Consider the following 13,972-nt stretch of genomic DNA (forward strand, 5'->3'; position numbering starts at 1 on the left):
ACTATTGCCCAAAAAAAAAAAAAAAAAAAAAAAAAGGCAGATTTTTTTAAGTTTGAAAAATGTACAAAAATATCAGGACAATTATAAATTAATATATATTAAAGCATCAAGAAACAGCAAAAGGATGGCCTAACATGTTAAGTACAATGGTCTTTGATACAATAAATATTTCTCATTGAAACTGAATACTGTATAGGGTTGTTTAGAACTCATAGAAACAAAAATTCATATTATTACTAATTTATTTATCGATAATCTATTGGTTCTTTATCATCTCCTTTATCATTTATATTACAAAAAAATTAATACTGGAAAACGGTAGATAAACACTTTTGTGTGCTTCTTCTGTTAACATGCTGACATTTAAAAAGAAGATACAATTTTAGCACTCCCGTCTTCTCTCGCGAATGGGACCCAGGTCTTCAGGACACTTTATCTTTTGCACAAAATATTTCTCATCCGTTCGTTCTGTCCGAATCCTTGGGTTCCATTCCTCTGCCTCGCATCCTCACTCACACACGTGTGCTTGGTCTGTCCTCGTGCGCCACAGGGGTGGCGACGAGGGCGCGCGCGCGCCTGAGGCTCTGGGCCAGTTCACACAGCGCACGGCAGCTCGTCCCTGCCCGTCCCTGTGCTTCTGCTTGTCTTCAGCATGTCACGAAAGCTGAACCCGAGTCGCAGTGGTCACCATCGTTGCCCTAATGCCTCCAGGAATATCTTCCTTCATACTTCTCCAGTGTCGGGGAAGCTGTAGTTCAAGCATTTTTTTTTTTTTCTTCCAAATGCAGAAAAAAAAAAAAGTCTTTATTTCTCATAATAAAAATAAGTCCGTTCTGTATTTTACAATATATTTCAAATATTTCCACTATGAAGCGTGACTCCGTCCAGCGCGGCTGGGAAGCAGACGCCGCCTTCCCGGGGGCGGCGGTTAGGAGGCGCACCTGGCACAGCCGCACTTGACCACCTTCTCCACCTCCTCCACGAACGAGGAGCCGTCCGTGCACTCGAACGAGTATTTCCGCCGCTTGCTCCGCAGCGGCCCGCAGCACTGGCCGCCGGCGCAGCCCCCTCTGCACTCCAACCGCGACACCTTCTTGGTGGTTTGGCAGGCGGCATAGCCCTGCTGCTTTTGGTAATAATCTCTCACCCGTTCCCCTTGGCAAGAGATTTCTGGAGAAGAACAAAAAGCACAAGCATTTTAAGGGCGGTCGCGATAAGGCACGGGGGTGCGGGGGGTGGCGGGGAGCGATCAAAAAGTCACAGCTGGCTTCAGGAGGCGTTGCTTGTGCTTCCTGTGTGTAACTGCCCTTTGCGGTGTTACGCTTATGTAACGTGTTATGGGGCTGGGGGCACAGCCTTGTGCTCTTTGAAAAATGCTTCTTTTTGGCCTTTTTTTTTTCCCCCAGCGGAGTGAATACTATATATGGGAACGATAAATACTACGCCATAGGACTGACAAGAAAATTGGATTCCTCAGTCTTTTCCTTTATTGCAAAAAATACCCATCTTCTGTTTTTACACTCCAAACAGCTGGCTTTGTTTACCGCACGGAGCAGTTTCAGAGAGTGTGCGATTTAATGTATTAGACTTGAAGTTTAATATCTTTCACTCTGTTACTTAATATGAGTAACATTCCACTAACTTCATAAGTTACCCTAGCGTGAACTAGTTCAAAAAGAGACATCTGCTGAAAGCTTCCATGAGTACGTTCCTCTTGTCTGTCCCTCTGACACACTCAACAAAACCTGTGCCAGCTCGAGGCAAGGGGCATTCTGATCCCTCAGACACAAGAGAAAGAGAAAGATGGGCTAACAAGTCAGCCCGTTCTCATCCTCTCACCTGCAGAATTTGTTGGAATTAATTCGATTCTAAGGTCAAAGGTGACTTTATCCTAAAACCAGAGCAGAATTATTAGCTCTGTCCTCTCTGTGCCAGAAGACAAATTAATAATATATTTAGATGAGAACAGCAGATAAAGGTAAGAAGGAAGTAAATGTACTTCTATGTAAGGTAAAAAGGAGCATTTTCACAGGTATCTGAAGGCCGTGTAAAAGCCTGCAGTGGAGGCTTAGGACATGTCACATCTGGTGCCTTCGGAACACCGGGAAATAAGTCGACAGCAGCAACTAAGAGTCCTGTAAAGACCTGGCATTTCTCACATCGCTCCCACCTCTTTCATTCTGTCTCCCTTTCTCTCACTCTCTTTTCAAAGGTGGAGCCCCCTCTTGCTTTTCCAAGAGAGGGAAGCGCCCAGCTGGGCTGGCTTACCTCGATCACAGCTGGCCCCAGTGTAGCCGCTGCTGCATTCACAGTAGGGCTGCGCCAGTCCTGAGAGCCTGCATTTCCCGTGCTTACACTTGATCGCCTGGCAGGGGTTAAACAGAGCCTCCTCTTCATCACAGAGGACGCCCCCATGGCCCTCCAGGCACTTACAGCTGTAGGAGAAGGCATTGATGGGCAGGCAGACGCCATGCATGCATCTAAGAGGAGGGGCACAGGAATGAAAACACGTTAGCAGAGAGGATAAGGATGGAGGGAGGATGGTGAAGGAAAATGAGGGAGAAAGTGCTAATGGGCTTCTTTCTTCCTCCCTCCCTCCCTCCCTCCTTCCTTAGGGTTTGCTTTGAGGGTTGGGGTACGTGTGTTTAACTACCAAGTAACCAAACTTACTTGTTTCCCAGGCAGGGGTCATTGGTTCTCTGGTCACACAGGGGCCCCGTCCATCCTTCCTCGCACTCGCAGGTGAAGCCCGACTGACTGCTGGCCTGGCACGTGCCATGGGCACACACCTTCTTGTGGCATGGCTCACAGCCGGGCAGGATGCCGGTCTGCATGGGCATCTTGCGGAAGTCCTGCAGCTCGCTGTTGATGTAGAGGTTCCGGATACAGCCATGGAAACTGGTGCCGTTCTGCCCCGGGGCCTGGCGCAGGGCCGCAGCCACGTTGTTTTTCCCAGGCATGCCTGGGGAGGGACAGCGAGTCAGAGGTCAGGCTCTTTGGGGACTCCTCAGCTATCTGACACCCAGACCCTCTTCGCCCTTGCAGCAGGGTGGCAGTTTGTGTGACACTTCTTTAGGAGAAACACATATCATGAGCATCCAGTCCTGAGGGTCTCTACCTGGCTGCATATTAGAATCACACAGGATCTTAGAAGAAACACTGATGCTTAGGACCTCAACTCAGACTTCCTTGATCGGGTTATCTGGACAAGGTGGGCGAGGGAGAAGAGATGTGTTTCCCTATTTTTGTTTTTTGGAAGATGCTCTGGGCAATTCCAATGCACAACTAGAATAAAGAACTTAGTTCATTGGTGGTCGAGCATTAATTTTTAAAATTTGTTTCGAACCAAACCTTCCACAGAGGCATACATATGAAAAATACAAAAGCAGAGCTACTGTGCTAAGGCAAGACTGGGAAGGGGGAGGGGTTAGTGTTCTCTTCTCTCACCGGTCACCCCCCCTCCCCAAGTGCCCGCAACCTGGACACACCCCAGGAGGTCTAGAGAGCCATGACACAGGTCAGTAATCCCCTGACCAATCTTGCCCTTTGATGATGAAGGGCCCAGGCCCAGGGAGCTCAGCAGTGTGCTCAGTGTTATCCAATAAGATTGAGTTCGAATCAGGCAGATGAAAGACATCTCTGCAATCTCCAGTCTCGGTTCAGTCCCTCACGTGTCAGAGGGTGAGAGCTGGGGTGCGCAGTGACCTTCCTCCCCGACCCTGCCAAACGCAAGGCTAGCACCTAATCCAGCCCACCAATGGCAACATCCATGGCTCAGTCATGGACGTCGGTCCCTGAAAACCTCTCCCGTGCTTCCTATCAGCCCAACACCTCATTCTCATCATTCCCCCACTCCCCTGCTAATCGGCAGGAAGGCTTCACATTCCAAGAAATCGGGAAGACAAAAGAAATTCCTCCAAAAACAGGATTTGTAATCTTTGTAGATGTACATTCCACTAGTGACCCTCATTTGGCAAAACTGAGGAATCTTTCCACGACCTCAGCCAGACCCTGAAATAGCTCCTGTGTGGGACTTGACACAAGGCAACTGTCCAGGCCACTGTGGGGGAAAGGAGGAAGAAGGAGGCCTTCGGGGCAGCTGCTTTTCCTCTCTGCTACTCAGGCCCTCCTTGTGCCTGGTGTCTGAACATCTGCCTGGAGGAGACCCGGCTTGCATTCTCCAGGGAGTTCAATGGTTATGAAGAGCAAGAACCTCAGTGTTCCCTGGACCCTGACTCTTGGCATCATCATCTTTCCCCTTCTAAGGAGCCCATTTGAGTTCCAGCAGGCATCAAAGTTGGATAGTTAGGTTCACAAAGCACTAGGCTAGGTGTCAAAGGCTTTATTGTTGTTCTGTGTGTCCTTGGGCTTGGTTCTCATCTATGAGTGGATGGACCAGAACAGTTGCTTCCAAGCTTGTCACGCCTAAGGACCACCAGAAGTGCATGTTTAGAAGGCAGCTCCCCAGAATCTCTCCACCATGAGATTCTGATGGAATGGCGTGCAGAAATCTAAGCGTTAACATGCAGCTCGGGAGATTCTGAAGCAGGTAGTCCATGGTCACACTTTGACAGGCACTGAATCGGGAGTCTCGGCTTTGAAGTTCTATGAGTTCTCCCTTTTGGTCCATGCCCATCTGGCCTTGGAAACTGGGTTGCTTTGTAGAACAGGTTCAGAAGGATGAGATGTACCATTTCCAGGAGAGGACTAGTAGCAGGAAATTCCTGGCTCTGAAATAAGTTCTTCTGATTTAATCTTTCATCCATCATAAATGTGTGGACTTTAACACAGACTGGTGATGCTTCACAGCAGGGAGAAATGGTTAGGAAATGTGTTCTTTTTATCCCCAAAGCTAACAATCGTAAAAGGTCCAGTTTTGATTATACTTAATACAAATGTAGATATATCACCCATATATTTATTTTCAATAAGATATTCAATCAGGAACTATTCTGAGTCAACCTTTTCATATGCTTGGCACATTTCTGACTAGAGAACTAGGTCTTAATTGATAAACAGAAGTAGATTCCTACTGATTTTTTTTTTCTCTTTTAGCCTTTTCTCTCTGCCATGAGCCAAAGCTGGAATTCAAGCTATCAACCAATCAACCAACCAACCAACAGATAATTTAGTAGGACCTTACCAACTCTACATGTTTAAAAATGACAGTAAAGGAACCGAGTGTCAAGGCTGAGGTCCCCTGTCCAATGGCCTCATTAGAAGATTTGTGACACATGTGGGGTCTTTATATGCAGGTCTTAATATATATAAAAATTTTTATTAAATTTATTGGGGTGACATTAATAAGATTATATGTTTTAATTCTATAATACATCATCTGCATATTGCATCGTGTGTTCACCAATGTCAAGTTTCCTTCCACCACCACATATTTGACCCACTTTACCCTCTTCTACCTCCCCTTCCGCCCCCTTTCCCTCTGGTAACCACCATCCTGTTGTCTGTATGAGTTTTTGTTTTGTTGTCTGTATGAGTTTTTGTTTGTTTGTCTTATTTGTTCATTTGTTGCTTTCTGTTTTATATCCCACATATGAGTGAAATCAAATGGTTCTTAACTTTTTCTGTCTGACTTATTTCACTTAACATGATATTCTCAAGATCCATCTATGTTGTTGCAAATGGCAGAGTTTCATCTTATAGCTGAGCAGTATTTCATTGTATATAGACCACATCTTCTTTATCCGGTTGTCTTATTTGTTCATTTGTTGCTTTCTGTTTTATATCCCACATATGAGTGAAATCAAATGGTTCTTAACTTTTTCTGTCTGACTTATTTCACTTAACATGATATTCTCAAGATCCATCTATGTTGTTGCAAATGGCAGAGTTTCATCTTATAGCTGAGCAGTATTTCATTGTATATAGACCACATCTTCTTTATCCAGTCATCTCGCAAAGGTAGCATACTCTCTGACTTCAAATTATACTATAAGGTGACAGTTATCAAAGCAGCATGCTATTGGCAGAACAACAGATACACAGACCAAAGGAACAAAATTGAAAGCTTAGAAATAAACCTGAGTGTATATAGGCAAACAATTTTTAACAAAGGAGCCAAAAATATACAATAGAGGGGGAAAAAAGTCTCTTCAGTAAATAATGTTGGAGAATTAGAAAGCCATATGCAAAAGAATAAAACTAGACTGCTATTTGTTACCATATGCAAAAATTACTCAAAATAGATCAAAGATCTAAATGTAAGACATGAAACAATAAATTGCAGAGAAATATATAGAAATATGTAAATATGAAACTCAAGGTCCCTGGGCTTAAAAAGGATTATATGAATTCGACCTCAAAAGCAAGAGAAGTAAAAGCAAAAATAAATGAACAGGACTACATACACCCAAAAATTTCTACACAGCTAAAGAAACCATCAACAAAAACAAAAAGGCAACCAACCAAATGGGAGAAGATATTTGCAAATGATACTTCCAATAAGGGGCTAATATTCAAAATATATAAGAATGCATACAACTCAACAACAACAAAACAAAGACTCTAAAAACTGGGCAGAGGACCTGAACAGAAACTTTTCCCAAGATGAAATACAGACAGCCCACAGATATCTGAAAAGATGTTCACCTTCAGTAGCTATTAGGTATATGCAAATGAAAACCACAATGAGATATCGCCTCAAACCTGTTATAATGGCTATTATCAATGAGGCAGGAAATAATGTGTTGGAGAGGATGTGGAGAAAAGGAACTCTCATACACTGCTGGTGGGAATGTAAATTGGTACAGCCACTATGGAAAACAGTATGGAGGTTCCTCGAAAAATTAAGAATAGAATTACCATATGACCCAGCAACCCCTCTTCTGGGTATCTACCTGAAAAATTTGAAAATATTTATAAAGATATATATACCCCTATATTTATGGGGTATATATATCTTTATGGGGTATATATATAACTATATATAATCACCAGAATTATTCATGGTGATAAATATATGGAAATAACTTTAAAAAAAATCCCATTCGGTAATACTACATATTCTGGTTGTACTATCACATAACAATTTGAAAATATTTATAAAGATATATATATACCCCTATGTTTACTGCAGAATTATTCATGGTGATAAATACATGGAAATAACTTAAAAAAAATCCCATTTGGTAATACTACATATTCTGGTTGTACTATCACATAGAAAAGCATAAGGATTAGCTTGTCTTGTATTTAGTAGAGCCTACATCATGGGTAGTCGATAACCGAAGGGTAGGTAAAGCTGCTTCTCTATTTTGCTAGAAAATACTTCCAGACGCTGCAGGCATAGGAGGCATCACCTTCTCATGTCCTCCTTGGAGTATGTCCCTGTTTTCAAACATGGACAAAAAGAACTTGTTTGCCTCATTCTCCTTTGCTAATGCAGGTTCTCTTGCCTTTGCCATACAGAATTCGGGGCTGTGGTCTTACAATTGCCTTGTATTTCTTTAATCTGAATTACCCTCGAATTGGAAGGAAATGAGGCCTTTCTCACTGCATTCTGAAAGAGTTTTAAAAGATGTAAAGAAATGGCTTCTAATGAAAGCATAATGAAATAAAGTGAAGGACAAATCCAGAAATAAACAAAAAAACCCACAAAACTTAGATTGCTTCCCTTTCTGCTCCAGGTTAAGGTGAGTGGCAATGCAGGGGGCTCTGGGGTCAGACAGATCTGGACTCAAATGAGGTGTCTATCACTTCATAGCTTTGTGAACTTGGATGAGTTTCATGAAGTTCCTGAGACTGTTGCTTCAGGACTGTAAAACAAAAAATGACACCTACTTTCTAAAGTCCCTGAGGATTAAGATTGTAAAAGAAGCTTTGTGTTGAGCACACAGCATGTGCCTAGTAAATATAATTTCTCTCAAACCACAGGTATATCTGTGACTTGCTTCACCCATCCCAAAGCAATGGCTGTTAACTAAAGCGCAGTGGAAATGGAGGGCCTCTGTCTGTTAATAAATCTCATGGTTGTGATTCCCATGAAGCAACTACATCAGTCAATTTGCTACACAGACTTCATATGTAATGCATTTGATTCCTTGAAAACATATCTGCCTTCCCCACTCTCCTGGGCGTAAATATATATATATTCAATTTTGTATCCTTCATGCATCTATTAACTTAGTTTTTAGCATATGAGAGGTGCTCAATAAATATTTACAGAATTGAACCAAAGACTTCTGTTTCTCAAAAAAATCAAAACTCTATCAAAAGTGTTAAGATTTTCTATTAGAGAAATCATTAAAAACAAAGCTGCTCTGGATGTTCAGGACAATTCCAAAAATGCCATCAAGGAAGGCTTTGAGGAGTCAAGAAAATCGTGTAGCAGTCAAAAGTATTATTTTGAAGGGGATGATGGGAACTTCATGAAAATACTTGTCATGGTGAAGAAATCAGTTACACTGACCTGTTCATAAGCTTTAGCTTATTTACCTGTAAAATGAGTTAATATTATCAGTCAGTTCACCACAATGAAATGTGATTTAATTCAATGCAACTAATTCAACATCACATGCTTTCTTGTTCCTTAGCCTAAAATCTGAAATTCTGTGTCTCCCGTATATGTTGACTCCTCCAGATAGAAGTACTAGTGCGAGCTCTCTCCTTGGTGGCTCTGCTCCGCTCCTTGGGGCTCTTTCAGAGTTTGGCTCATATTTCTTTCCTCATCTATTTAATCATCTGCCTTCTTGTTGCTTAAAAATTTAAAAATGTCCAGAGTCTTTATTCCATCTTTCCAAGCCCTAACACGTCTTCCCAATGCTCTCTCTTTGTACACTCACCTCAAGGTCTTGACTAAACAGAAGTACTTTTTGTTACTTTTTGTTAAATGTACTTTTTGTACATTTAATTTGTTCATTCGTTTGTTCATTCATTCATTTGACTTCATTCATAACTGTCCTGTCATTTACACGTGTTAGCAACTGGTGGTGCAGACATTTTGTCATGGGAACACCTGACTGAGGCTGGTAGTATCTGCCCCCTCCAGGGAGCTGGGGCGTGGGCAGAGGTGTGGGGTCATGCATACCCCTTATTTCATCATTTTCCTCATTGTCCAATTTGATCTCTTTCCATAGACCAGATCAAGTAATAAGATGAAATTATATGTTTATGTCATCGAGCATGTAATAGAAACGAATAAATGTGAATAATGTCCTTCCCTACCTCAATCACTCATTTAGTTAAAGCAAGAGCTGGGATTACAAAACGTGCCCTTAACACTCATCAGGGGCTCCTTCTTGTCTATCTGTGCTGCCCATCATCAATGACTGGTCACTGTTGGTCAATGACCATGGCATGGGGCATCAACAACTTCAGAATTAGTCTGTGATGAGAGTCACGGGGTTTGGGGACCCATTGGTTGTAGAAGACAGCTTACCTCCTACGTAGAGTGGAGAGTCGAAATTCAGAGTGGACTGCTTTGACAAGTTGGTGATGATTTTGGGGCTCCCTCCATCCACAGAGAGGGAGAGGCTCTGATCCAGGGCAAGAAGTTCCACAATGTGAAAGTTCCCATCATTTATTGTCTCCACGCTACAAACAAACAAACAAAACAAACAAACAAACAAAGGTAGCTGATACTTCCATTTTTACTAAAGAAAAGAAGTGACAATACAAACTCCAATTAGAGAGTCTTGGGAAAAGATAGTCCTATCTAACAGTAATAAAGATTAAAAAATAGTAGTTGATTTAAAAATAAAAGATATTTTCAAGGACCTATAATTTCTATTTTTTAGGAACAGATAGAAAATGAGCTTGTTTTCCTATTGGGAGAAGTGCAAATGGGCACATTTTAACATTACCCAGTCACATTCACCCAATATGTAGAAATTACAAAAGATACTTGATGCATTTGCTTTTAAATGCTACAAAAGTTCCATTTACTGAGATACTGTTACTCCAAATTGTATTAAAAAGAAAAAGAACCTACACCTGAGCCAAATATCTTTCACAGACATCAATATTTGTAAGTCACTGGCTTCTACTCTCTTCGACGCTGTGCATTGGGACTTATTAAATCAAATATACACTCGAGTGCAGGAAAAACCAACTTGGTAGGATCATTGCACTTTCTAAAATTTGTTAATTAATAATATACTCTTACTTTCCTTGAATTTTTGAGAGGACCACCCATCAAACGCTATAACTGTGAAGACGTCTATGTTCAGAGGAGAGGTGGGATAATCATATTACACAGAAAGCTTAACACGGTCATACACAGGGAGTCTGGTGAGAACAGTCATTTCTCAGTTTCTCTTCTGTCACTTTCTAGGCCAGGTTTAACAATCATTCAAAAAAAAAGTAAGGGGGCTTATGGAAATTCATAAAATGGATAAAAACAAGAAGATTAAGGAACTGAGGTAAATGAAAAATGAGGATCTAAAATAAGATGAAGTTGAGTGAAATTAGTAAGTTGGTGCTATATGGGTTTAAAGTGTTGCTGTTAATGTAACAGGAGTGTTACAGCAGGCAAAGATGAAAACAGGATCAATGAAAAAAACAGGATCAAGACGAAAATAGGATCAAGGAATACTTATCTTTCATGATAAGAGGCAAAATATGGCATAATGCAAGTTGGGGCCAAAAGTAAATGCTGAATATTAAAGAGCTAATAGATTAGTATCTTGACTGTAAAGATTTAAAAAAAGGATCAAAAATGAAAATATGGGAGCATAGGATTGATAGGAAGATTGTGAATACCTAATATTCCCTACATAAGGCATTTGTTTAAGTTTCTAGGTACTATATTTAAATTTGCATGTAGGTCAAGTCTAGAAAAAATAGAAAAAAGTACTGACATTTCTGCATGGTTCTCACCACAGAAGTCTAATCTTATTTCATTTTTTGCCTACGTAGAATAGAAAGTTTTTTTGTAATTTGACAGTATAAAGCATTCTGCAGAACCATGAAAATAGGTGAGGTTTTCTTGTTTTAAGTGGTTACGAGAGTCCATATGTGCAGGGATTGTTGATAACCTGTCTCAAATATCATTTAAAAAATAAACTTCTTTAAATTTTTATTATATAACACAATGTTTTATTATATTTCATTATATTATATGCCAATCAATATTTTTGCCTTCTATACATTTAATTATCCTAATACCTGATACCATTAAAATCAACAGAAAGAACAATATACAAAGAAATTACTCTCTAAATAAAGTTACATAGCAACTGTTAGTGATCTTATATATGACTGTTTTCTAAGGTGATACATTGAGTAGTAATATCGACTAGTGATTAAATATACAGATTTTGGTGTCAGGTAACCCTGGATTTGAATCATGGTCTTGAATTTATTAAATGCTTGAGTTTAGACACATTACTTAATTGCTGGTAAACTTTAGTTTTCTCTTTAGTAAATACTAATACATATTTATCCCTCATGGTTAACTTGAGGTCTACTTGAAATGATATTTTTAAAGGTAGTGCAAAGCATCCAGCATATGGAAAGTGCAAAGCTAAATCTTAGATATTAGTATCATCATCACCATCACCATCACCAGCATCACCACCATCACCACCTCCTCCACCATATAAATAATCCAATACTATTTCAGAATCTTCTTCAGGAAGAAATTAGTCTAGTTTTATTTTCAGTTATAATTGTAAGAAAACACTGATGACTGGCAGAAATGTAATAACTGCTTTGGGGGTATATCTGGTTCAAGTTACTAAAAGTTTTAGGTAAAACATTAAAATAAAGGTATACATAGAGAAGGTAGTGGTCAGTTGCTTTTCCTTTGTGATATATACAACCCTCTAAGTGGTTTTATGTGAATGTTCTATAAACACTGGTCTTAATTAAGTCATAAATATTAATAAAAGGCCCCATTTTTATCTTTACAATTGCAAAGGAAAGACCCTTATATATGGGGAGTGGGTTCTTGGTCACACATCAGTCTTAGTCAATCAATCTAAGTATGTCATCGTCGATGATGGTGTTTGATGCAGTACAATTGGGTAAGCTAATTTAAAGCAGGAAGCCATGCATTACTTATTTCTGTACTCTTTAATGCATCCAGCAGAGAGTCTGGTTAATAGTAGCTGCTCAATAAATACATGCTAAATAAATAGAATATAAGGGAGATGTATTAAGAATAACACATGCAGTTTTTTCTTTTTTCAGTAATACTAACTGGATTATAGTTTGTCAAGAAGCTTCAGGCCATTTTCAGGCAGGACATCTAAAAGATACATTTTATTTAAAAATTCGGATGTTTCAGCGACCATATTCTGAAGAATAATGCTGGGAGATAAATCTTCAGCCAGGTACTTGTTCTAAGAACATTACATGTATTAGTTAATTTAAGACTCACAACAACCATAAGAACTGGGCTCTTAAGGTACTCAAGGTGGCACAGCCAGTGACTAAACAGATTTGAAGCCAGGTCGACTGGTTCTAGAATGCGTGCTTTTAATTATTATGCATCACTTTCACAAGAAATAAAAAAACCCGAAAAGTACCTAGTACTTTACAAACAACATGTATCTTCACCTCTAATAAGCCTTTAATAGACAATGTCTCTCTCTAATAACCAAGGAATAAAATTCTATCAAAAATAATTTTATTTGTTGGTTGCAAAACTTGGTACATTTACTAAAAATCAAAGAATTGTAAAAGAATATGTAATAATCTTATGAGAGTTGGAAGGTTATGTGAATGCATCTAAAGTACATAGATATGAAACTTAGATTTGGATTCAGGCTGCCTAGGTTTTTCTCCTCCCCAAAGCTGTTAGTGTTGAATCTGATCATTTCGGAACTTGGCAAAAGTTACCACTGAGCTTAATTCCATTTATACTTCCCTAAAATTGGGTGAGGCCTCACCCTGGCCTTGTAACAGATAAGTATTTTGAAATTAATGTTTTTAGATTCTTTGCTTTTAAGATGCTATTGTGTGTATGGGGCCTGAAGAGAATGTGTGAGAGCTAAGGATTCTAAACTGGTGTTTCATGCTGTCTTGTACAGCATGAGATAAACTGGGGAATGTCCAGGAATGCTCTGCCTACATATTTTAAAATAAAAGCAGGGATTGACACACCAGTTGTTACAGGATAAAACTCAGCCATCCTCGATTTTACCATCCATCACAGTCATCTTCTTCTACCTATCGCTCAAAATGCATAATATCTTTCTGGGTTCTGATAAGTATCGATAAACTCGCTTTTACTACTCTCTAGGGAACTATATATTTGATGACTCACAAAAGTCAAGAGTGCACCATTTAACATCGAGCCTTTCCACTGGGAACATAAATTGTATTTATTACCATTATTATGTAATTTAGTTTTACTACAATCATCTATTACCTGAGATTTTATTTTCTTGAATTTCTAAGTGGATGTATGAAAATAAAGCGGTTATTCAACTATGTCTTGTGGTTTGCTACAGAAAAAGAGTTCAAAAACTTGGGGCTTAAAAGAAGAGGTGCTCTAACTTGCACTGGATATTCTTACTTTATGCAGAACATATTAACAATGACATTTTTATATTTCTATCTTAACCATAAATCTTAAGGAATTTCAGTGATTTAATAAAGACTAATAGTTCATTTTGCTTATGTAAGCTCCAGCTTTTTGACTTAAAAACTTAAAGTATCTGGTGATGTCTTCTGTGCAATGAAATAGGAATCAAAAGCCAGACAAATTCAACTGGCCATCTCACTTTGATATCTCTGGGATGACAATACTTTGACTGTGAGTCAGGCTGGTAAAAACAATTTCCTTGACTTTCTTTTTAATCAAAAGAAAGGGAAGTCAAATGGAGCTAAAGGTATTTATTTATATACATAAAGAGTTTTCACAAGGACATTTTTAAAAATAGTTTACAAGTTAAGTTATATTTTAATCAGTAGTTTGGAAGTAAATTATCTAATTTAAATAAAATGCATTGAAATAGAAAGGGGCCCTTACATTTGAATATATAGTGAGTCACATGTAAGACAATAACAT

General features: G+C 39.4%; 1 protein-coding gene across 3 annotated transcripts in view; it reads right to left on the reverse strand.

The window, feature by feature from the left end:
* Positions 1–755: 755 nt before the first annotated feature.
* The window catches only part of SLIT2 (slit guidance ligand 2), a 325,399-nt gene continuing 312,182 nt past the window's right edge, over positions 756–13,972 (reverse strand). For 2 of the 3 annotated variants that reach the window (XM_015594877.1, XM_015594879.1), the window contains 4 exons: positions 9,395–9,549; positions 2,671–2,962; positions 2,269–2,480; positions 779–1,170 (listed from right to left, as the gene is read on the reverse strand). In XM_015594877.1, coding sequence (XP_015450363.1) covers positions 929–1,170; positions 2,269–2,480; positions 2,671–2,962; positions 9,395–9,549 — 901 coding nt within the window. In that variant the 3' untranslated portion in view covers positions 779–928. Of the gene's footprint in view, positions 1,171–2,268; positions 2,481–2,670; positions 2,963–9,394; positions 9,550–13,972 lie in introns of all 3 variants that reach the window. The other variant, XM_015594878.1, reaches the window with a different exon arrangement.

The sequence above is a fragment of the Pteropus alecto genome, unplaced genomic scaffold (assembly GCF_000325575.1).
Source record: "Pteropus alecto unplaced genomic scaffold, ASM32557v1 scaffold5, whole genome shotgun sequence".
Classification (NCBI taxonomy): Eukaryota; Metazoa; Chordata; class Mammalia; order Chiroptera; family Pteropodidae; genus Pteropus; species Pteropus alecto.